This window comes from Plecotus auritus (genome assembly GCF_963455305.1).
Source record: "Plecotus auritus genome assembly, chromosome: 6".
NCBI classification, from domain to species: Eukaryota; Metazoa; Chordata; class Mammalia; order Chiroptera; family Vespertilionidae; genus Plecotus; species Plecotus auritus.
The window spans coordinates 112,549,929-112,572,980 of NC_137773.1; the positions used below are offsets into that span (position 1 = coordinate 112,549,929).

At 49.9% G+C, this 23,052-nt stretch overlaps 1 protein-coding gene and 1 long non-coding RNA gene across 2 annotated transcripts in view; one reads left to right on the top strand and one right to left on the bottom strand.

Moving 5' to 3' along the window:
* Nucleotides 1-6,622, top strand: part of PRSS12 (serine protease 12) — an 83,456-nt gene extending 76,834 nt beyond the window's left edge. The window contains 2 exon segments of the mRNA XM_080674729.1: nucleotides 3,727-4,007; nucleotides 4,621-6,622. Coding sequence (XP_080530855.1) covers nucleotides 3,727-4,007; nucleotides 4,621-4,928 — 589 coding nt within the window. The 3' untranslated portion in view covers nucleotides 4,929-6,622.
* Nucleotides 6,623-7,457: 835 nt separating this feature from the next.
* LOC308251638 lies at nucleotides 7,458-9,279 on the bottom strand. The gene is made up of 2 exons (XR_013960953.1): nucleotides 8,174-9,279; nucleotides 7,458-7,686 (listed from the first exon to the last, which is right to left on the bottom strand). It is a non-coding gene; the product is annotated as an uncharacterized lncRNA (long non-coding RNA).
* Nucleotides 9,280-23,052: the final 13,773 nt, after the last annotated feature.

Genomic DNA, 23,052 nt, shown 5'->3' on the forward strand with positions numbered 1-23,052 from the left:
GTCACTCCGAGTGTCTCCCCCACGTGCCCGGAGGGTGCATGGGTGAGGGAGCAGGGGCGGATATAGGCAGGGGCCCGGTGGTGGCTTCTGACACAGTGCCCACCCTGACTGTGAGCAGGGAGAAGGCTGTTTTGCAAATGGACCGCCTTATCTGTGGGACGCCGTCCCTGACCTTACCCGGGTCCATGGGCCTCCGGTTCGAGGTGCCCACGGCAACTGCAACTCACATCTCCAGTGCAGTGAGCTTCCTAGAGGCATAGACAGCGTCCAGGGATCAGAACAAGCTGCAGCTTGTGTTCTCCTGGGTTCGGGGACTTGGGGTGACACAGCCTCCCTTTGACCATCGGAAACTCTGAAAGACGCCCGCGGAGACAGGGTCCCCCAGGACCTGCAGAGACTGCAGTGGGGTACCGAGCGCTCGGTTCCAAGGGGTGGCCTTTCGGGTTTATAGAAGTGATTTAATTCCTGTTTAGAAGTTAGCTCTGCCCCCTCTTCAGCTACATCTCCACGGCTGAACTCCTGGCCTTCCGTGTGCAATGGGTCCCCACTCGGCCTGTGTGATGGGTCCCCGCTCCGCATGGGTGGCAGGTCCTTGCTCCACCGGTGTGATGGGTCCCGCTACACAGGCCACTTCTCTCCAAGCCATTGGAACCGTTCACACAGCAGCGTGTCAGCCTTCGGGTTTATCCGACAGCAGAGCCCAGTCGCAGCCGTGCATGGGCCGATGGAATCCTGGCCTTTGAGGAGATGGAGAGGGGTGCGCACAGATGTGACCTGCCCCTGCCTGACTGGCTCTGTTCCTTCTCGCCGCCTGCTGCTGTTGATTGTCACGTGGACTCTCAGAGGAGGTGGGGCTGGGTTTGCTGAGCTGCTGGGTTCTCCTGCTCATGTGTCGGATTTCCTCCAAGTTTTATTTGAGGGGGAGTCGAAGACATTTCAGCAAAGGGTATCATTGAAGGGTTCTTAGTCTGTTTCCTTGCGAAGCCAGAACCACAGTGAGCGCTGTGCACATCCAATCACACTGGGACCTCGGCCCACGTGTCTCTCGAGTGGTCAGCACAGAGAGCGAGTAGGATGCGGCCCTGACACGAGGGGCCTGTAACGCCTTAGCAAGTCCTAGAAACGGGCATAAACACTAAGGGCCTGCTGCTGGGAGTGCGCAGAGGACTGGCCGGTTTCCGGGCCAGCAAGGGCTGCTCGGGTGTTCTTGATGTGAGACCTGAGAGATAAAGTCTGTCTTGTCTCAGGAGGATGCGGGCACTATTGCAAATGGTTTGAATGAAGAGGAGGCTGTGAGGCACTTTTTTTAATTTTAAATTTTTAAATGTTTTTATTGATTTTAGAGACGGAGGAAGGGAGAGGGTAAGAGAGACATCAACAAGAGAATCATTGATGGGTTGCCTCCTGCACACCCCTTACTGGGGATGGAACCTGGGACCTCTCCACTCTTGCACAATGCCCCACCCGCTGAGCAGCCGGCGGCTGTGAGGCACCTGTTTAAACAGCTGAGACGGCACAGGTCCAGGCTGGAGGCGGGGTGGACAGGGCCTTTCTTGGGCGATGGGTTATCATTTAAGGACCGTGGGAACCTCACGAAGGGTAGTCAGAAGGGCAGTTGCTTTGTCTGTGGGAAACGTCACTCTGGCCGCAGCGTGGAGGATGGATTTCAAGTTACACTTGAACATGATGCTCAGGTTAGAGCCTGAAGAGGAAGACCATGTGGTGCGCTGTTGCCATGGTCCAAGCATGAAGTGACGCGAGAAGCAAGGTTGCTCGGGACTTCACGCGTATTTCAATCATGAATCTCCTTGTGCAGCGGTGTCCTGCTGCTGCGGCCCCGGTGTCTAGACCGTGTGGGACTTATTTATGCGGCCAGTTCAGATGCAAGGCATATTGCAGCTAAGCATCAGCTCCTTCTCACGGACTGGCTGGGAAATATTGCATAAGACTGTTTTTTTAGGTTGAACAGAATGTAATTATCTTAAAGGACATAAAATGTTGTCATGTGAAGGGAATGTCTCATAACTCAAGCTTAAGTTATAAACAGCCTAGGAGACTGCGTTAAAGATATGTCATAAATGGGATGCCTAGTTTATGCCAACCTCTTTCTCTAGGCCAGTGCTGTCTAGTAGGAATATAATGAGCCACAAATACAAGTCATACATGTAGTGTTAAATTTATTTTCTAGTAGCCACATTAAAAGATTAAAAAGACCAGGTGAAATTAATTTTAATAATACACTTTAACTCAGTACATCCAAAACATTATCATTGCAAAATATAATATAAAAATTGAGATATTTAATTTTCCTATTATCCATAGAAACATTATATATATAGATAGCACCCTTTTTTTTTATACTAAATATTTAAAGTCCTGAGTCTCTATACTTTTAGCATGTATCCATTCAGGCTAACCACATCTCAAGTTCTCCCACAGACACAGGTGGCTACTGGCTACTGCACTCAACAGACACAGGTGGCTGCTGGCTACTGCACTCAACAGACAGGTGGCTACTGGCTACTGTACTCAACAGACACAGGTGGCTGCTGGCTACTGCACTCAACCGACACAGGTGGCCTCTGACTACTGTACTCAACAGACACAGGTGGCTGCTGGCTACTGCACTCAACAGACACAGGTGGCTGCTGGCTACTGCACTCAACAGACACAGGTGGCTGCTGGCTACTGCACTCAACTGGCTGCTGTACTGGCCAGTGATGCTCGAGATGGTTTTTAAATTCTATTCCAAAGATACACGAAACATTTCAGCAGTACTTTCAAGGGTGCAACCACAGTTTTTCTCATTAGAAAAGTAATAAATCACTTGGGGTATTACTTTAAAACATGAGTGCATTAATTAGACATATTAAATCTTTATAATAGTAGTATCAGTATATAGAAAATGGGAGTTAAGTGAGAATTATCTAAATATCTGATTATTGTCCACTATTGCTTTTTATAGTCTCGGGATATGAGATAATCCTGACTGTTGCTTCCATTTTGAAGTGGAGCCCAGCAGGTGATATTCTGTAGGTGCACCATGTAAAAGGCCTCTGGGTGTTAAAAATGGAGATGAATTAAGGCTGGAAATGGAGACCCTCGGGGAAGCACAGGTATTACAGGTCTGTGGTAGGTGGCTGATAGCGACATCATCTCTGTAGCGTTGTTTGGTGTTTTGAGCTGGACAGGTAAATTACCTTACACACTGCGGCGTTGTCAGGGCCCTGCATAGCCTGTCGAATGTTTGGCAGTGTCTAGCTTCCAGGAATAGACAGGAGCAAGTGGGAGGTTATGCTCTACAGGTAGGCACTGGAGAATGCCAACTTCTCTAAGTTCACACCCAAGGACAGGTCTGGTACCCAGTGGACGACTTTCATGTTCCAGGAAAAAGTTAAGATGAGAGCTGCTCAATGTCATTTCCCCTTTCCACAGCCTAGGAAGTGGTGCCCATGAAGCCGGAGCCAGAGGTCGGCAGATAAAAGGACAGCGGGATTATGGGATGCAGCCTGGGGAGAGGGAGGTCAGGGTCAAGGGACTGAGGTCCCTTGGGGTTGAAGGATGACTTCCGCGTCCCACAGCAGTGGGGGCAGAGCAGTGGAAGGAAAGGGGGATCTTAGGGGGGCGGATGACATGGGACACGGGCTTGCAGTAGCTCTAGAGGCTGTCACTCGGGCCACGACCACCTTTCAGCATCTGAAAGGCTGACTAGCTCCTGCCTCTCAGGTATGGGAACAGCTCTCGGAACTATGCTGTCCGGGTTGGGGATTACCACACGCTGGTGCCTGAGGAGTTTGAAGAAGAAATTGGAGTCCAACAGATTGTCATTCACGGGGCGTACCGGCCGGACAGCAGTGACCATGACATCGCCCTGGTCAGGTTACAGGGCCCGGACGGGCAGTGCGCCAGGCTCAGCAGCCACGTGCTGCCCGCCTGCCTGCCGCTCTGGAGAGAGAGGCCACAGAAGACAGCCTCCAACTGCTACATCACAGGCTGGGGAGACACAGGTAACAGAAATGACAGATTGGGAGGTGGGCTGAGTCACCCGGCCCATGGCTGCTTGTACGGTTGGTTGTAAAATCTTAGTGGATTCAGGTGAGGTCATGAACTTGGATTCACATCCTGGGTGTTGAACTAAAGCCCGTCATATATGGGACGCTGTTGCTTCATCTGTATGAAGATACGGCTTCTGTTTAGGACAGTTATTGTCACCTACGTGCTGACGGTAATTGTCACTTGTAATCAGTCCTCAAGTCAGTGAGGCAGATGGATTTTAGAGGAGTGGATGTGCTAACCCAAACCAGCCCGAGCAGCCCTCATCTTTCCTATATGGAGTTCAGATGCTGACGCCTGCATTCCTGCTTTCTGTGGGGCTCTGTCTGTAGCGAGTCCGTAATGTTGCTAGTTCGTCTTCCAAACTCAGTGCTGAGAAGCAGGTCAGTGGAGGGTAAGAAGGTGCCAACATGACAAAAGGCAGGTGGTGGCACTGTGTGCCATTTAAACTGCACTAGCGTCCCAGGAGGGCTTTTATTTGAAAGACGGTTAGTGTTCCTGAAACTGCCCAGTGCAACTCTTTCTGCAGGACCATAGCTGGAAGTTAACCCGACATTTGGTTTGCAGGCCGAGCCTACTCCAGAACCCTGCAGCAGGCCGCCGTCCCCTTGCTGCCCAGGAGGCAGTGTGAGGAGCGCTACAAGGGCCACTTCACGGGGAGGATGCTCTGTGCTGGGGGCCTCCATGGACACGGCCGTGTGGACAGCTGCCAGGGGGACAGTGGAGGGCCCCTGGTGTGTGAGCGGCCGGGAGCCAGCTGGGCCGTGTATGGGGTGACCTCCTGGGGGTATGGCTGTGGAGCCAAGGGTTCACCTGGCGTTTATACCAAAGTTTCAGCCTTTGTACCTTGGATAAAAAGTGTCACCAAACTGTAACTGGTGGAACACTCAAGGAAATAGTACTTAAAAAATGTGTTGGAAACTTTCAACCTCAACATTGGTCCTCAGCCAGCGATGCCCGCCAGTGGGGACTGAGGTCCGCATGTGTGCAGTTGTGACAGGACTGTGTACCCTCTGCTGCCTGGGAGAACTTGTGGTGTGAACGGTTTTGTAGATACCTCGATGTGGTACTGATTATCCTTAATTAGCATTGTTGCCTCCCAAGTTAGTTTCACTGGAGACTAACTTTATTCTTATTTGAACCTTATTTAACTCTATTTCTCATAATCCTCTGGATATTATTGTATATAATGATTGTGCAATAATGTTTTTACCTTTATTTGGAGAACTTATAACTGAATCAGTGATATATGGATTCATATTATGTGCCCACGTTTGACGGAAAAAATACTCATTACCTCACTAAGAGTAAGAGTGCCATTGTTTCCTGTTTACATAAGTTTCAGCTCAGTTTCTGCTCCCAGAGGCTGACAAAGCTTCATGTGTTTGATCTCTGTGGCCTTTGTCAGGTGCGATAAGGGCCGAGGTAAGGGACCGTACTGGATAGACTGTCATAGCACATTCATGAACGAGGCCTCTGTACCAGGCACATGGCAATGACCACAGCATTCTACCCACCTTGCATGTTGCTAGGAAAATGTGGAATTCCTGCTAACACAGTAAAGAATGTCTTCAATTTGTTGGATGCACAACCTAATTTATCCACCAGATTTGTTAGCATATCTACTCTAGTTACTTTTAACCATGTCACATAACTGGGTAAACATGTTTGTTCCTTAGCATTATGCTGTTTCCTGCACCATGACCTAAGAGGGCCATCTGCTGCCACTTTACCTGTAGATATCCTGAGACCAGCCCGATGATCCCGTTTAATAATACACTAAAATGCTTTCCCTGCCTGCGTGGGGAGCTCTAAAGGAACTGCATCCCGTGTAATGCATCCACCAGTGTGTACCCGGGCACTGTGTGTGCCCAGGCACCGCACTGCTTACAAAAAGCTGATAAGGAAACAGGCCTGGAGAGCAAGTGAGGCAGCTGGTGGGCCTTGAATCCAAACTCCAAAGCGGGTCCCAAAGCTGACCGTGGCATTGTGCCCCCATGTTCTCCTGCCCAAAGGGAAGTTTCCTTCTGGCTCATCTCCCAAAGTGCTAAGGCCTGCCTTTCAGGACATTCTTGGTGGCAGTGTGGTCTTTGCCCAAGTATGAAAGGTATGCCCCCAGGATACTCCAGTGACCCTGTTCAGACATGCTGGAGTCCTTCCCCAACCCCCAGGTCTAGTTCTCCTCTATCCCAGGAGTCTAGTCATAGAAACAAGGGAAGAGGTCAGTGCAAACTTTAGGCTTAAGAATGGCTAAGTAATCCTTTTAAGGAGGGACTTCTCCCTTTCCTTCTGCGTCAGATTGTGTCCTGTTTTGCAAATCCTCAGCTTGGTAAAACTGGTGCTAACCTAATGGTGCTTTGCTTTATTGTAGAACTGCAATGCTGTATCAAGTAGAGTAACATTATCAAAAGCCTGAGCTTTTAGGAGTGTTAAAGGAAACTTGAGTGGCGTAAAGTTCCTTCAACCTCCAAGTCAAACTTTTGGTTCAAAATATGCTTTTTTCTATCTAACTTGTTGACTATGTGACTTCTGTTAAGATGCAAATGTGTAAATAAAGTGCATAGCCTTTCACCTTGTGCAGTTGCCTAATATGTGTGACGTGACTCCTCTCCCCTAGAGGTTGTTAGACATGTACAGAGCAAGGATGATGGGCCAGGTACTCACCAGGGAAGAGCTCGGGATGCTTGGGGTTGTGGGCTAGTTCCCTGAATCCCTGGTGCAGGAGGCAGCCAATCAATGAGTCTTTCATCATTGGTGTTTCTCTCCCTCTCTGAAATCAATGAAAATGAACCCCAGGGTAACCACACCCCCCTCCCCCAGTATATCACTGGTCATGAAGTTTGGACCCCCTGACCTTTTTCTCCCTAAAGATATTACCAGGCCTAGAAAAGCAAAACTAGACAAGTGGTACACGGCTGCCTCAGGACCCCCTGCCCTGGCACCTACCAATCAGTGGAGATCACACCTGGAAAGCTGATGAATATTCTATTAATACTCTCACCTAAGAGTTCCACCTGCAAGAGCTAAATACGCTCAGGACAAAGGACCAGTGCACACCCTCCACCATGGAGCACATCTGTGTCATTCCCCCACAGGCATGTACCCCCACCTCTAAGGGTCCCATGAGACTTCATCCAGGGGAGCAATGGGCAGCAACACCTCCTCCTGGGCTAACCATCTGAACCTGTCTCCAAGGCCCCCTTTCTCCTTAAATAAACTCAATTTTCTTCAATCACTGGTTGAGATGGCTAGCCCACACACCACTGACCTTTCAGGGGCTACCTGGTTTTCATGTATCCGTTTCCCCAAATGCTCACCTCTCCCACCTGCACATGCTCTCCTGACAGAGCACTAGCACCTGTAAGCACCTTCCCACTTAGTGATCAGCCAGGGCACACTGAACATCCAGACGAATCAAGCACTTTATTTAATTATAACCACACCCTCATTCGCTACTTAAAAAAACACATTCAGGTCTATACTGAAAATACTTCCTCTGTAGTTTCCAGAACATTGTTTTGTTCCCATCACATTTCCCACTCATTCCTGGAGCTGCTGACTTGAAATCACATTTGTCCTGTGCACTGCAGGAAGCTCCAGGAGACTTCACTCACGTCATGGATTTCTCGATCCCTGCAAGGGAAGAACAGCTTTATAAAATTCCGATCTGTGTACTTAACTCACAGGGCGGAGACCTTAGCAGGTAGTTCATTTACTCCTGACTTAGTTGGCTAATTATTCCTTTGAGTTACATAATGCCAGCAGTACGGGCCAGTTTTGGCCTTCCACTTCCTTTGCAGTTAAGACTAACTCAAATACGGATAAAAAGGAACGTACCTTGTTTTCCATCACCCATTGAAACAATTAGTTCAACTTAGCAGAAACATTTGAGAAATAGATCTTTGCGCAATAACCCAGCACCCTCCAGGGTTTTAAAAGTGAAGAATGTTACTTGTGCAAGTCAGAATCTGATACCAATTAAATGGTGACAGCTTTGCCAATAAACAAGAAAATGCTCTTCCATGGCTAGGAAGGGAGACTGCCACAGTGACAGGTCCCAAAGACACATGGAGATCCACGACCGCGAACCGACCAGCGACCACGAGCACACACTACTCACCCGCTGTGTGCAGGCGTCCCGCTTAGTGGCGGGGAAGCGGATTCACGATGGCCAGTGGGCACCCAGTGGACCCGACCGTCCTGGACTCGCCCGGCCGCAGGGCGCATGCGCGCCGCCTGGGACTCAGCACCCAGGGTTGCACGTGGCGGCCGCGCGACCTAAGGGACACCGAATCCGCCCAGGCCTCCCAGCCCGCAGGCTGCCGAAGCCGACCTCGACCTGCCGCCGTAAGACCCTCGAGTCGGCTGCATTTTGACTAGGCCAAAGGGTTCCGTCCTAATCATCGCTTTAGCGCACAAATCACGACCACACACCAACCTACAAACGACACTGCCCAGATGTGAAAGGCCGCACGCTTCTGCGCACGCGCTCTTATACAGCGGATGACGCCCTTCCGGGGCGCGCCGCGAGGGGCGGGGCTGGGAGGGAGAGAGGGCGTAGGCCCCCCCCAGCTCCTCCCTCTCCTTCCTGATGGCTTCCGCCTTTTTTCCACTCCCTTGGCAGGTGGACAGCTCACTTGGCTTCCGAGTCTGACGCATGCGCATACAGGAGAAGCCCAAAAGTTCTCGCGAGAACTGGAAATCCCGACGCGGGTGGGCGCTCGGCTGACAGATGGAGCGGTTGAGTCCAGCTTCTTCCGGGTAGTTACCGTAGAAGCGGCAGGTTGGCGAGTCCCCGCGAGTTCACCTTTGGGTGGCTTAGGCCACACGGGACGCGGTGGTCGGTGTCCCTGCCGTGGCTGCCCCGGACGCGGGGCTGGGCTCTAGGGGATTTGCAGGTGGCTCGTCGCTGACGTCACCAGGTTAGAAGGAGCGGGGTCAGGCTACGCACTGGCGGCCCCGCAGGTGCGTCCCCGGGGGGTCGCTGTCGCCACCTCGCCCTCCCCGTCCCCCTTCTGCAGGCCTGGCACTGCCGGTGCAGGTGCATTACTCCAGGGCTGCCGCCTGGGACACGTCGGGCGCTGGGCTAGTGCTGAGGAATGTCGCTTCCGGCCGCCTGCACTTCGGGCCCCGAGGCCGCGGAGCCGCCCGGGGATCTGGGGCGGGGGCGGGCTCGGGAGCGCTCTCTGAGCGGTGCGCACTCTCTCGGGGCAGCACTGCTGCTGTGGGCCGGGCCTCGGCGGACCAGTTTCCGGGAAGTGCGGTTTCCTTTGGAGGAACAAAGCTCTCTCCGGGCTCCCCCTGCGACCCCCCCCCCCCCCCCCCCCCCCCCGTCTCACTGCACTCAGGAATGAGTGCAGAGGCCTGGTCCTGACCGTGGGCCGTCTGCGAGCTGGATTTTATTTACAGTCTCTAGCCGGGCTGTCTTAAAAGCACGAGACTGGGTGCTTGACAGCAGGAATGCATCTTCCCACTGTTGGGACACCGGGGTCTGACGTCATGGTGTCCCCAGCGTCTTTTCCTCTCTCCAGCCTGTAGATGTTGCCCCTCCATGCGTCATCCCTCCACCTGGGTTCCCTCCATCTGTGTTCCATGCTCTGGTAAAGACTGCAGCCATATGGGATTAGGTCCATCCCAATGACCTCATTCAACCTTAATCCTTAAAGACCTCCTCTCCAAATATAGTCATGTGGGCGAAAGGGGTCACTTGCTGACTTGACAAGCTCAGGGGAGGCCTGCATGGCAGCCTTGCAAACTCAGAGACCTAAAGTAACCACAAAGGATGGTCTGAAATTAAACTTTAACTAAAAGCAGTTATGGTTGGCAGTTACATCCTAGGCCGGTATCTTTACTGACAAGGTCAACCTTTACCTTAACTGATCCTGTCTTTTTGCATCTATGATAACATACCCTTGTTATCTGGGTAACTTGTAACTTCCCTTTTTCTGGAGCCCCTGGGGCACAACCAAATGTGGTGGTCACCAGGACAGATACCACAAATTTCTTCATTATCATGTTAATTGTTCCTGCACCCACCTAAGTATGTGTCCATCATTTTACTTTTTATCCAATCCCAGGGGTTCCCCTCCCCCCCCAGCTTTGCTTTATCCCACCTCCTTAATCCATCACCAATGAATTTCATGTAACCCACCTATGTTCCTGCTTTGATTGCCATGTATAACTACAAATGTAACCCGCCATTCTCTGGAGCATTATATCTCAATTCATTGAGGTTCTGCTTCCCGGCATATGTCGACAGTTTGGCTCAAATAAACTCACAAAAATTCTTTACAGGTTTCAATGTGTGTGTGTTTTTTTTTTTTACGTTAACAGTTCATGACCTGAGGCACTGGGGTCAGGGCTTCCACAAATGAATTTGGGGGTCAGGGAGGACAAGGCAGCCCATGACACTATCAAACACTAAGCCATAAACACTACTGGAGATGTTTTAATGGATGTATCCACTGGGTTAAGGAGCTAAAACACCAACCAATGAGAGAGCAAGACAGAGCCCCCATATTTGGTGTGCTCTTTTCTCCATCCTGAAAGTCTTCCCATCTATTTTCTTTTTTAAAAATTGAGATATACTTGGCTTAGGACCTTCTATTAGTTTTATGTGTAGACATAATGATTGGTATTTTATATGTTGTGAAATGATCACACTAAATCTAGTTAAACTCAGTCCCACACATAGTTATAATATTTTTCTTTTAAGAGGACTTTTAAAATCTACTCTCTTAGCAGCTTTCAAATATGCAGTATTATTAATTGTAGTCGCCATGCTCACATCTCATCCCTGTGACTGACTGTTTTTTTAACCAGAAGTTCCGGGGAAAATGTCTTTGGCCTTCCCTTGGCTCCTTTCCTGTTTCTAATAGCTAGTTAATTACAACGATCTCAGAAGTTTGTACCTTTTGACTCCTGCACCCCCGCCCACCACCACTGATTTGTCTCCATCTGTGAACTTGCTTTCCAACTTTTCTGTAAATATAAAACTTTGAAAATAAAGCTAATAAAAAAGCATTCATAACTTTGCACTCTATTCTGTTTTCATTTTAAGCAATGCTTTAGTGACCGTTTCTATCTACTGGTAGTGTGAAATGTGTGGCTTAGATAGCAATAAATTTGTGGGGTTTGGGGAACAAAGCTAATGAATTTTTCCAGTGTGAAGCCTAATCTTTGAGACTTAGGATACTCAGGAGAGATCATGTGGTATAATAAACAGGAGAATAAAAAAATTGACTGTAAATAAAGGTTGGCTTAGGGGTTTTACATGCAGCGCGCAAGGCAAGCTGTAGAACTGGTAAAGTGAAGACTGGTCAGGGTTTCAGCTCTGCATTTGACACAGGAACTGGAGCAGCTCAGTGCAGAATGCTTGTTTTTCAGCTACCCTGCTTCTCCCCACTGGCCTTTCGTGTTTTTGTATAGAGACGCCGGTGCTTATCAGAGGAACAGAATAAACGGCACATCTCTCAGGAGAAAATAGACAGGAAATGGCCTGAGGGCTTTTTTTTTTTACTCGTGCCTTGTGTTTCAAAAAATTGTTCATCCATAAATAATGCGTTCCTACTATACACCAGGCCCTGTTCTGGTGTGAGGGCAAGAGCAGTGAACAAAACGGCCAACACGGTTTGTTTCAGAGCTTGTATTTTAGTGGCGGGAATAGATGGAACCAGGCCTGGGAGACCTGGGAGAGGAAATCCCCTGCGAGATGAGACCTGTGATAAGGTCAGCTGTGCGTGAACCGGATCCTGAGGTGGCCTGGAACCTGCACTGATCACTCCCTGGGCCCCAGGCTCCACCTGATGTTGGAGGAGATGCCAGGAGGAGGAGACACAGGGAGGAGCTGGTCCCCTGTCAGACCAGGCATCCCTGAAGAGGGCAGGGGAGAGGCAGCAGCTGAAGCAGGCGCAGACCTGGCTGGGGCCCCACACCTGCCGGCCGGTCAGGCACAGAAGGGACAGGTGCCTGGCCTGCAGTTGCGCCTCACGCCCTGTCTGACCCTGGGGCGTGAAGAGTCTCTGACATCACTGGCTTTCCTTGCCTGTCTCATGCAGAACGTCTCTGTGGCCCATTCAAACTTGCCCCTGTCCAGGGAAGGGGATGGGAACGGAGCCCCAGCCCACGAAGTTGTCAGTTACATGGTGCAGCCATCCAGGGCTACAGAGGAGAAGAGTGAGGAAGGGGAGAAGTATTGGAGCGTAGGGGTTGAAATGTTAGGAGTGTCCAGGGCCCATGAGAAGCTGCCATTAGGTCACAGTGTGGAGAAGGTGAGGATACCTGGAGGGAGAATATTCTGAGCAGCTGTGCATCCCGAGGGGCCACACCTGCTGCGCTAGACAGCTGCTCTCAAGGCTCCCCATGGTCCCACCCCCTGTCCCCTCCCTTACTAACACCTTCCCTCCGGTGGCAGAATGATGAGCTGTTGCTCTGAGGGGACATTGCAAAGGACTCTGACTTGTGTCTGCGGCCATTCTTCGTCTCCCACCTTGAATTGCTTTGATGAAGCAAGCTGCTCTATTGGAGAGGCCTCTCCTGACATCTGGTGAGGATCTGAGGCCGCCAGACCAGCAGCCCATGAGGAACTGAATCCTGTCAGCAGCCAGTAAGTGAGCTGGGCGTGGGGCCGAGTGGACCAGGGCCCCCCGTTGGTGGCAGCCTAGGGAGACCTGCACCGGAGAGCCTGCTCAGCCGCACCCGGCTCTGGGACCTGCGGGGAGCGTGTGAAGTATTGTTAAAGCCAGTAAATTCGGGGGTGATTTGTGACTCCGCATCTGTAACTCACATACTGGGCATGTACAAGGAGCGCAAATGAGGCCAGTTTGGCTGCAGTGAAGTAAGCAAGTAGGAAGTGAAGCCAGAAAGGAAACGGCTGCTGAGGCCTTTTGGTCCTTGTGCGGTTTTGAGGGTTTTTAGGAGTAAGCGTGGCAGCCGCTTGGGCAGTTTTGAGTAGAGGAGTGACAAGATGGGACCTGAGGGTTCCATGTTCCACAGCTCTGGAGAGGAGCCCCAGAGCAGGGGTGGGCTGGGGTTAAAGCCAGAACCTAAGAGAATGGGTGGGCTCACTGGTACCCGGGGAGGAAACTCATGATCCATTCTGGGTATGTTTTTGTGTGGAGCTGACCATATTTAATGGTGGATTGGCTATAGGACATAAGGACAGGATATGGGAAGGTGGCCTCAAGGCCTCTGGTCATTGGCTGAGGCGAGGATGGTGGAGCCGCAGCTGGGCCCAGGCACGGAGCACAGTGCTGTTCAGAGAGCTGGAGATGCTGCTGAGACAGCAATGCACATAGGAAGGTTGAGCGGGGGTCCAGTCTGTGAGCCTGGCGTGCTAGGGAGGCTCTGGGCTGGAGAAACAACATGGGAGCTGTCAGACTGCACGGCACTCAAAGCCATGACTTGGCACGCTCGTACCCAGGGGCCCCATGTAGACGGAACATGGGACCAAAGACTGAGCCCTCGGGTGTGTCGACATTGACCTTCCAGGAAAACCAGCAGGAAACGGCACAGACGGTTAAGTGAGGTCAGGAGGAAAGCAGGGGAGTGTGTCCTGAAAGTCAAGGAGGACATATTTCAAATCCGAGGAAGTGACCGCTGTTCGTGGTACCAGTGAGATGGGGGTGGAGATGTGACCTGGGGTTCAGCAGGGCAGGGCACGTAGGATCCTGTTAAGAGCAGTTTCAGAGAGAATGGGAGGGGGACAATTGGAGACCATGGATTTGGAGAACTCCAAAGAGGACGAGAGATGGGGTGGTCTCCAGAGAGGGGTGTGGGATCAAGAATGGGTTATTTCTGAGCGGAGAACGTAAGGCACATTTGTATTCCGATGGGAAAGACCCAGTGGAGATGGGTGCGGGGAGACTTGGTGACTGGCTTGGTGAGGTGGGTCTTGGGCGCACAGTGGGAGTGGGCCTGGGACCGGTGAGCAGTTCACCTGCCGAAGCAGCAGTCCAGGGCCCAGATGCTGGCAGGGGAGGCTGTGTCCTGGGACCTTTTTCATCTTCTCATCCATTAATCCAGCCCTCCCTGCCTGAGTAATAGAAAGCAAGTTCATCAGCAGAGTGAGGGTGAGGAGGGAGTGTTGGATGTTGAGAAGAGAGGAGGAGGTGGAGTTAGGAGAGTGCGAATGCATTGAAGGGCAGTAGGATCCCCGGGCCACACCAGGGCCTGCGTGGGGTCTTGTAATGAATTTAAGTTCATTTCCATTTGAAAAGGAGCAGGACTGCATTTTCTGCACACCAAGCTCAGCTGCACAGGTGCAGGTGTGAAGGCGACGAAGAATTGGAATGAACTAAGGTTGGGGTTTGCCAGGAGAGTAAGCAAAGTGAGCAGGGAAAGGGGTGTGGGCAGGGACGAGATGAGGTCTGTTGACCTGCCATGGAATCTGACCCAGGGAAGGAGGGGTGATAACACCTGAGAGGAGCAGGGGACATTGGAAATGTAAGATTCGTGAATTTTGAGGTCATGGAGGGTGAAAGAAAATTTGGAGCTGAGGTACTATAGTAAGTGCCTCCATTAAATATCCATAACATATATATTCATTAGCAAGAATCATGCTGAGCCTTGTATGGTTTAGCATAGACATGGAGCTGCCCAGGCATCCTGTAATCCTAACCTGGTTTCTCCGTGTCACCTGGAGAGGGTTGGCCGGCTTCTCCGTGTCACCTGAGGAGGGTTGGCCTGGCTTCTCTGTGTCACCTGGAGAGGGTTGGCCCGGATTCTCTGTGTCACCTGGAGAGGGTTGGCCGGTTTCTCCATGTCACCTGAGGAGGGTTGGCCTGGCTTCTCTGTGTCACCTGGAGAGGGTTGGCCCGGATTCTCTGTGTCACCTGGAGAGGGTTGGCCGGCTTCTCCGTGTCACCTGAGGAGGGTTGGCCCGGATTCTCTGTGTCACCTGGAGAGGGTTGGCCGGCTTCTCTGTGTCACCTGCGGAGGGTTGGCCTGGCTTCTTTGTGTCACCTGGAGAGGGTTGGACGGCTTCTCCGTGTCACCTGGAGAGGGTTGGCCGGCTTCTCCATGTCACCTGGAGAGGGTTGGCTGGCTTCTCCATGTCACCTGGAGAGGGTTGGCCGGCTTCTCCGTGTCACCTGGAGAGGGTTGGCCGGCTTCTCCATGTCACCTGCGGAGGGTTGGCCCGGCTTCTCTGTGTCACCTGGAGAGGGTTGGCCTGGCTTCTTTGTGTCACCTGGAGAGGGTTGGACGGCTTTTCTATGTCACCTGGAGAGGGTTGGCCGGCTTCTCTATGTCACCTGGAGAGGGTTGGCCGGCTTCTCCATGTCACCTGCGGAGGATTGGCTGGCTTCTCTGTGTCACCTGGAGAGGGTTGGCCGGCTTCTCCGTGTCACCTGGAGAGGGTTGGCCAGCTTCTCCGTGTCACCTGGAGAGGGTTGGACGGCTTCTCCGTGTCACCTGGAGAGGGTTGGCCGGCTTCTCCGTGTCACCTGGAGAGGGTTGGCCGGCTTCTCCGTGTCACCTGGAGAGGGTTGGCCGGCTTCTCTATGTCACCTGGAGAGGGTTGGCCGGCTTCTCCATGTCACCTGCGGAGGATTGGCTGGCTTCTCTGTGTCACCTGGAGAGGGTTGGCCGGCTTCTCCATGTCACCTGCGGAGGATTGGCTGGCTTCTCTGTGTCACCTGGAGAGGGTTGGCCGGCTTCTCCGTGTCACCTGGAGAGGGTTGGCCGGCTTCTCCGTGTCACCTGGAGAGGGTTGGCCGGCTTCTCCGTGTCACCTGGAGAGGGTTGGCCGGCTTCTCCGTGTCACCTGGAGAGGGTTGGCCTGGCTTCTCCGTGTCACCTGGAGAGGGTTGGCCGGCTTCTCCGTGTCACCTGGAGAGGGTTGGCCGGCTTCTCCGTGTCACCTGGAGAGGGTTGGCCGGCTTCTCCATGTCACCTGCGGAGGGTTGGCCTGGCTTCTCTGTGTCACCTGGAGAGGGTTGGGCCGGCTTCTCCATGTCACTGGCTTGGCTGTAAAATGCGCTTGTTGGTGGGAGATGGCCTCACAGTTCATTAAATATCACGCTGAGTGAAATAAGCCAGTCTGAGAAAAATATCACATGATCTCACTTATTTGTGGAATCTAATGAACAAAGCGAATTGACCAACAAAATAAGACCCAAAGCAGGGAGGCATGGAACAGACTGACAAACCTTGATGTCGGGGAGGGGGGCGAGAAGAGATAAACCACAGAACTTATATACCAACTAGAGGCCCGATGCACGAAATTCGTGCAAGGGCCTTGGCTCTCTCAGCCGTGGCTTTGTCCGGAAGGACATCCGGAAGGCCGTTAGGCTGTCTGGTCTAATTAGCATATTATGCTTTTATTATTATAGATATGCATAACCCATGGACACAGGCAATAGGGTGGTGAAGACCTGTGGGTTTTGGGTAGGGGCTGGAAGAAGGGGAGTGAAGGGGGCAGAAATGAGAGACATCAGTAATACTATCAATAATAAGATATATATTAAAATATATTTAACATCTCAAAAGCTTGACTTTTAAAAAATATATTTTTATTGATTTCAGAGAGGAAGGGAGAGGGAAAGAGAGAGAAACATCAATGATATGAGAGAATCATTGACTGGCTGCCTCCTGCACGCCCCCTGCTGGGGATAGAACCAGCAACCCGGGAATTGAACTGTGATCTCTTGGTTCATTTGTTGATACTCAACCACTGAGCCACACTGGCTGGGCAAAAGCTTGACTTTCTGTTTCTTCTCAGAGGATTTGTGATCCTTAACCTTTGGTTTAATCTATTTACTACTGAGGCCTTTTTGTTTGTTTTGGTTTGCACTACTTTATGTAAAAGATTGTTTATTTAATACTTAATATAGTAATATATTACATTAAAATGGGAGATCTTATTACTGTTTTAGAATATTTACTAACTATTATTTGTAAAATATTTAATGCTTTTATGCTAGACATTAAAATAATATGAAAATTTAATGATCACTTGCTAAAATTCTCTTTACTTGTGTTTCTTTGCTTTTCTCTATAATATAATATATAAATATTTTATGATTTACTCTAATACTCAGATCCAAAATTCCTCTGATCCACCATCTATAAGGATTATAAATATCTATATATTTTTTAAGTGAAAATTTATTTATTTATTTTATATTTTTATTGATTTCAGAGAGGAAGGGAGAGGGAGAGATAGAAACCGCCTGCCTCCTGCACGCCCCCCACTGAGGATCGAGCCACAACCCAGGCATGTGCCCTTGACCAGAATCGAACCTGGGACCCTTCAGTCTGCAGGCCGACGCTCTATCCACTGAGCCAAACCAGCTAGGCCCTAGCTGCTAGGGCATAAATATCTATATTATATAAGCTTATATTTATATAGAACAAAGGAATGAAAATTAGAAGCATCTAATTTTCATGAAGCCACTAGGTGGCGATGTTACACTATTATTTAGGTCTGTTTAAAACCTTAAGGTTTAAAATTAAATCCACTCATTTATTATTGTGCATAAATGTTTTGTAAATAAATATGTGAATAATAACCTGAAAAAGTCAGCATATATAATGATTCTAGCAACCTACATCTCGACTCCCGTTTTATATGATCAGTATCCGTAGTGAATATTGAAAACCTCTGGTTCCTCTGGAAAGGAATCTAATAAAATCGGAACACCACACACCTTTTTTGCATGGGAACTTGATATGCAGGTTTTTAAAACACTAAATTAGCCAAGTAGAGGTTTAACGCTCTTCCTGATATGAGGTATTTAGGTTGATACTTTTTTCCGACTATTTTATTTTAAATCTTGATTGTTGAAAGTATTACATAGGTCCTCCTTGAGTTGCTACTTTTGATGTGGGGTGTATCACAGTCCACGGATTCTGTTGGGGAAATGACACTTCTGCCCAGTCCACCCCAGGACAAGGGTGACCGTGCACGCGTCTCCCCTGGCGCAGTGCTTGCTGCGTGGTGCGAGCTCAGCGAGTGTTTGCCCAGCGGGGAAGCGGGCTGATGCAAGTAAAAAAGAATTCTGGGAAATTACAGTCTTTGTTCAAAAGGAAAAATGAACTGCAAGGGAGTATATTAAAGCAAAAATGACTAATGTTTTTTGACCTTGGGCACATTTTTACCTCTGTCTTTGCCAAAGTTTTAAATTGAGTTTTTTCCCCCCTCCTGTGAGAATACATTTCAAATTTTATAATGGAAATCATTTCACAGAGAAAATTTAATGGCCCATTTTGGAACTGATTCCTGTTAGTCAATATTTATAATTGGAATAGATTTTCAGTGTCTTGAATCTCAGGCTTAGAGGTTTATATTCTCCATGAGACAGTAAGGACTATAGTGATCAATTTCTATTTGATGCTCTCTGAAAAACTTAGGCTTGCGCTGAATCTAGAAATAACATTCTTTTACTTTAAAACAAAAATAAAAGACTTCGAATGGTATATGAGAATAGTTCAATTTAATATGTAAGATGTTTGAGTAGTTATTTCTTAATTTTACCCAAGTAAATGCATAGAAAACCAAGTAGAATTAGTGAAAGGGGGCAGAAATAGAATGTTGGGGACTAGCTAGAAGTGTAAGGAATATCAATCCTGCTCTGTTAGCCGTGACTGTGTTGTTCTGATTAAAGAAAGCACATTCCACCCTGGCTGGCAGCCACACTCAGGACCTGGGGGCTCACCTGGAGATGCAGCCGCCCTCCCCCTTTGGAGCTGTTATCACTTAAAGAAACAACTTTGCTGCAGAAACCGGAATCGCCAGCCCTTTGTGCATGCCTGCAGGCCTTTGCATGTCTCCAGCCTGCTTACCAGGTAACTGTCCATTTGGCCCGTCCTTTGGCTCTTTCCCCTGTAGCCCCAGCCCCTTTGCATATCTGTAAACTGCCCTTTTGCCCTTTTGCTCACTTTCCTTTGTCCTACCCCAGTGGTCGGCAAACTCTTTAGACAACAGAGCCAAATATCAACAGTACAACGATTGAAATTTCTTTTGAGAGCCAAATTTTTTAAACTTAAACTATATAGGTAGGTACATGGTTATTAACTTAATTAGGGTACTCCTTCAATCGCACTGTACGTGCGCGCCCGCACAATGGATTTTGTGGAAGAGCCACACTCAAGGGGCCAAAGAGCTGCATGTGGCTCATGAGCTGTGGACCACTGTCCTACCCCATATAAGCAACTGGCTTATGGGGGTGGGCGGGGCGGGGGCAGAGCAGATGTCTGTGGGTGACCTGCTGCTCTCCCTGCTGCTGGCAGGATTGGAATAAACGCTCACATAGGATTCAACCCTGTCTCTGCTGAATTGGCTCAGGTAGTGACAGGCAGCTGGACCCATGGATTGTCCAGTTACATTAGGACCAGAGAAGTGACTCTTACATTTTTCTGATTTAAAACCCTCCCATTTGTATGATAATTTATGTAAATGGAGAGTATGCCTTAGAAATCCAGAGTCCTGAAAGAAATCCCAGAAATTCAGTCAGTTTGATTAAAGCGATTAGGAAATGTGGACACTCGTCATTCCTTAGGGCCCTGAGCAGCAGTGGCCGAGAAGGTCTGAGGAGGGAATTGATGGGAAATGGGCAGATGCCTCAAGGATGTAATAATAAGACAGCAGCTGATGGTTATTGCACACTTTTCAGCACATTCATGAGCACATGTCCTCCTCACAACGGTTGTGTGAGGATTCCTGTCATTATCTCCATTTACCAGAGGAGCAAATCGAAGCCCAGAGAAATTCTGTGATTGACATGCGGACAGGCCTGGGAGTGAGTGGATCCCACTGGCTCAGTCACCTTCTTGCCTGGAAGGAAGAGGAAAGTCTTGGGGAAAAGGTGAATATAACTCTGGGCTCAGATCTCAGATCTTGACTTTGCTTCCTGTGAGCCTTGGGAACGGCGTCCATTCTTCCCACACCCGCTTCTTCGTCTGTAAAAGGAAGCTGTCATGTCTCCCTTTGCTGTTGTTAGATAATCCCTAAGAATCTCCTCAAGTAGAAAGCTCTCTGTGAAGGTTTGGTGGAGTTTTTGTGTGTGTATTTTTTTTTTTGTCTTACATTTAAAATTATTTTGCTAATTTTAATTCTTTACTAGGAGTTCATGATTATTTGAAGTCTGAATTTGTTTCTTGTTACTTAGAAGAAAGAGAGTTGTAAATCTTTGCATGATTGGGGAAATATACACTGAGTGGTCAGATTATTATGATCTCTGAACGCATAATAATCTGGCCAATCAGTGTATATCCTTTATAATAAAAGGCTAATATGCAAATTGTCCCCTCAACCAGGAGTTTGACCAGCAGGCAGAACGGCCAACCGCCCATGTCCCCACCCCCTGGCCAGGCTGGCTGGATCCCACCCATGCATGAATTCATGCACCGGGCCTCCAATATATATATATATATATATATATATATATATATATATATATATATATATATAACCTATCTAATAAAAGAGTAATTTGCAAATTGACCATCACTCCAAGACACAAGATGGCCACCCCCATGTGGTCAAAGATGGCTGCCCCATGTGGACACAAGATGGCCACCACAAGATGGCCTGTAGGGAAGGGCAGTTGTGGGAAGTTAGGGGTGACCAGGCCAGCAGAGGAGGGCAGTTGGGGGTGACCAGGCCAGCAAGGGAGGGCAGTTGGGGGGACCAGGCATGCAGGGGAGGGCAGTGGGAGGGACCAGGCCTGCAGGGGAGGACAGTTGCAGGCAACCAGGTCTGCAGGGGAGGACAGTTAGGGGCAACCAGACTGGCAGAGAAGGGCAGTTAGGGGCAATCTGGCTGGCCGGGGAGCAGTTAGGCGTTGATCAGGCTGGCAGGGCAGTGGTTAGGGGGTGATCAGGCTGGCAGGCAGAAGCGGTTAGGGGCAATCAGGCAGGCAGGCAGGCGAGCAGTTGGGAGCCAGCAGTCCTGGATTGTGAGAGGGATGTCCAACTGCCCATTTAGGCCCGATCCCACCAGGATTGGGCCTAAATGGGCAGTCGGACATCCCTCAAGGGGTCCCAGATTGGAGCGGGTGCAGCCTGGGCTGAGGGACACCCCCCCCATGCATGAATTTCGTGCACCAGGCCTCTAGTGTGTGTGTATGTATGTGTGTGTGTGTATACTGAGTGGCCAGAATATTATGTGTTCAGAGATCATAATAATCTGGTCACTCAGTGTATATCTTTGTTAATTAAATGTATTGATTTAAAAAATTTATACTTTTTTGATACTTAAATGTAGAAAATATGCAATGTCAAAACTTTTATCCTTTGCCATTTTTCCTTCCCCATTATTATTGCTAAATCAGCTCATTCATCCAACAAGTATTTATTGAGCACCTGTTATGTGTCAGAGACTAGGCACATCGATGTGAGGGAACATTGATGAAAGAAACAAATACACCTGCGTTCAAGAAGCTTATTTAAGAAGGAGACTCAACTGGGGGTGAAAAACACACACTACAATATGCAGATGATGTATTGTAGATTTGTATACCTGAAACCTGTTTAATTTTATTAACCAATTTCAACCCAATAAATTCAATTAAAAATTATTTATCCCAAAGCTTTCAAAATGATCTATTAAAATTGAAAGACAAAAAAACAAATTTTAGTGCGGCTGGAGTGTTGTCTCTTACACTAAAGGGTTTTAGGTTTGATCCCTGGCCTTGGTCGAGTTCGGGAGGCAACCAATTGATGTGTCTTTCTCATACTGATGTTTCTCTCTGTCTGTCTCTCTCTCTCTGTGTCTCTCTCTTTTGTCCCTCCTTTCCTCCCTCCTTCTCTCCCTTCCACTCCCTCTAAAAATCAATGGGAAAAATATCCTCGGGTGAGGATTAACAACAAAAAAATAATTAAAAATAAAAAAGAAGGAGCTTATTTGAGTAGGAGACCACACATATAATGAAGTCAGTAAATTATGTAGTTATAAGGTTACTAGTGGCCTGGTGCATGAAATTCATGAACATTAAAAGGGGATTAATTAGAGGAAATAATTTAATATTGCTATTTGCCCTTTCTCTATAATAGAAGTGTCAGAGATGAAAGAAAATTAGTAAAATGTATATGAAAACCTTCCTCCTGTCAGAGTCTGGGGCTTACCACAGGACCCAGAGACAAGTCCCCACCCACCCACATGCACCTCAAAATCGCGTGAGATCCAGACCTGCCTGGCCCCCCCACATTGGGCTAGATCTAGACCTGGCCAGTCCCATCCTTGTCAAGCCCCGCCTGGCAGGGGGCGTAGCCTCAGGTGCCCTGGCCCGGCACCAGGACAGGGGGACATGGCCTGAGATCCCCTGTCAAGCCTTGCTGGGTGGGGGGCATAGCCTGAGGTCACCTGTCAAGCCCCACCAGGTGGGGGGGTGCAGCCTCAGGTCCCCCAGCCCAGCACCAGGAGGGGGGAGCAGCCTTAGGTCCCCCATCAAGCCCCACTGGCAGGGGTGCACAGCTTCAGGTCTCCCGTCAAGCCCCACTGGGCAGGGGTGCGGCCTGAGTTCCCCCGACCCAGGACTGGGGATGCACCTTGAGGTCCCCTGTCAAGCCCTGCTGGGTGGGGGGCACGGCCTGAGGTCCCCTGTCAAGCCCAGCCAGGGAGAGGTGCACAGCCTCAGGTTCCCTGGCCTGGTGCTGGGGCGGGGGGGCATGGCCTGAGGTCCCCTGTCAAGCCCCACCGGGTGGTGGGTGTGGTCTGAGGTCCCCTGGCCTGGCACTGGGGTGAGGGGAGCATCCTGAAGTCCCCTAGCCCAGCACCAGGATGGGAAGTGCACCTTGAGGTCCCCCATCAACCCCCACCGGGTGGGGGCCGCAGCCTGAGGTCCCCTGTCAAGCCCTGCCAGGTGGGGGGCATGGCCTGAGGTCTCCTGGCCTGGTGCTGGGGCAGGGGGAGCAGCCTGAGGTCCCCTGTCAAGCCCTGCTAGGTGGGGGGCACGGCTTGAGGTCCCCTGTCAAGCCCTGCTGGGTGGGGGGCATGGCCTGAGGTCCCCTGTCAAGCCCTGCCAGGCAGGGGGGTGCAGCCTCAGGTCCCCTGGCCTG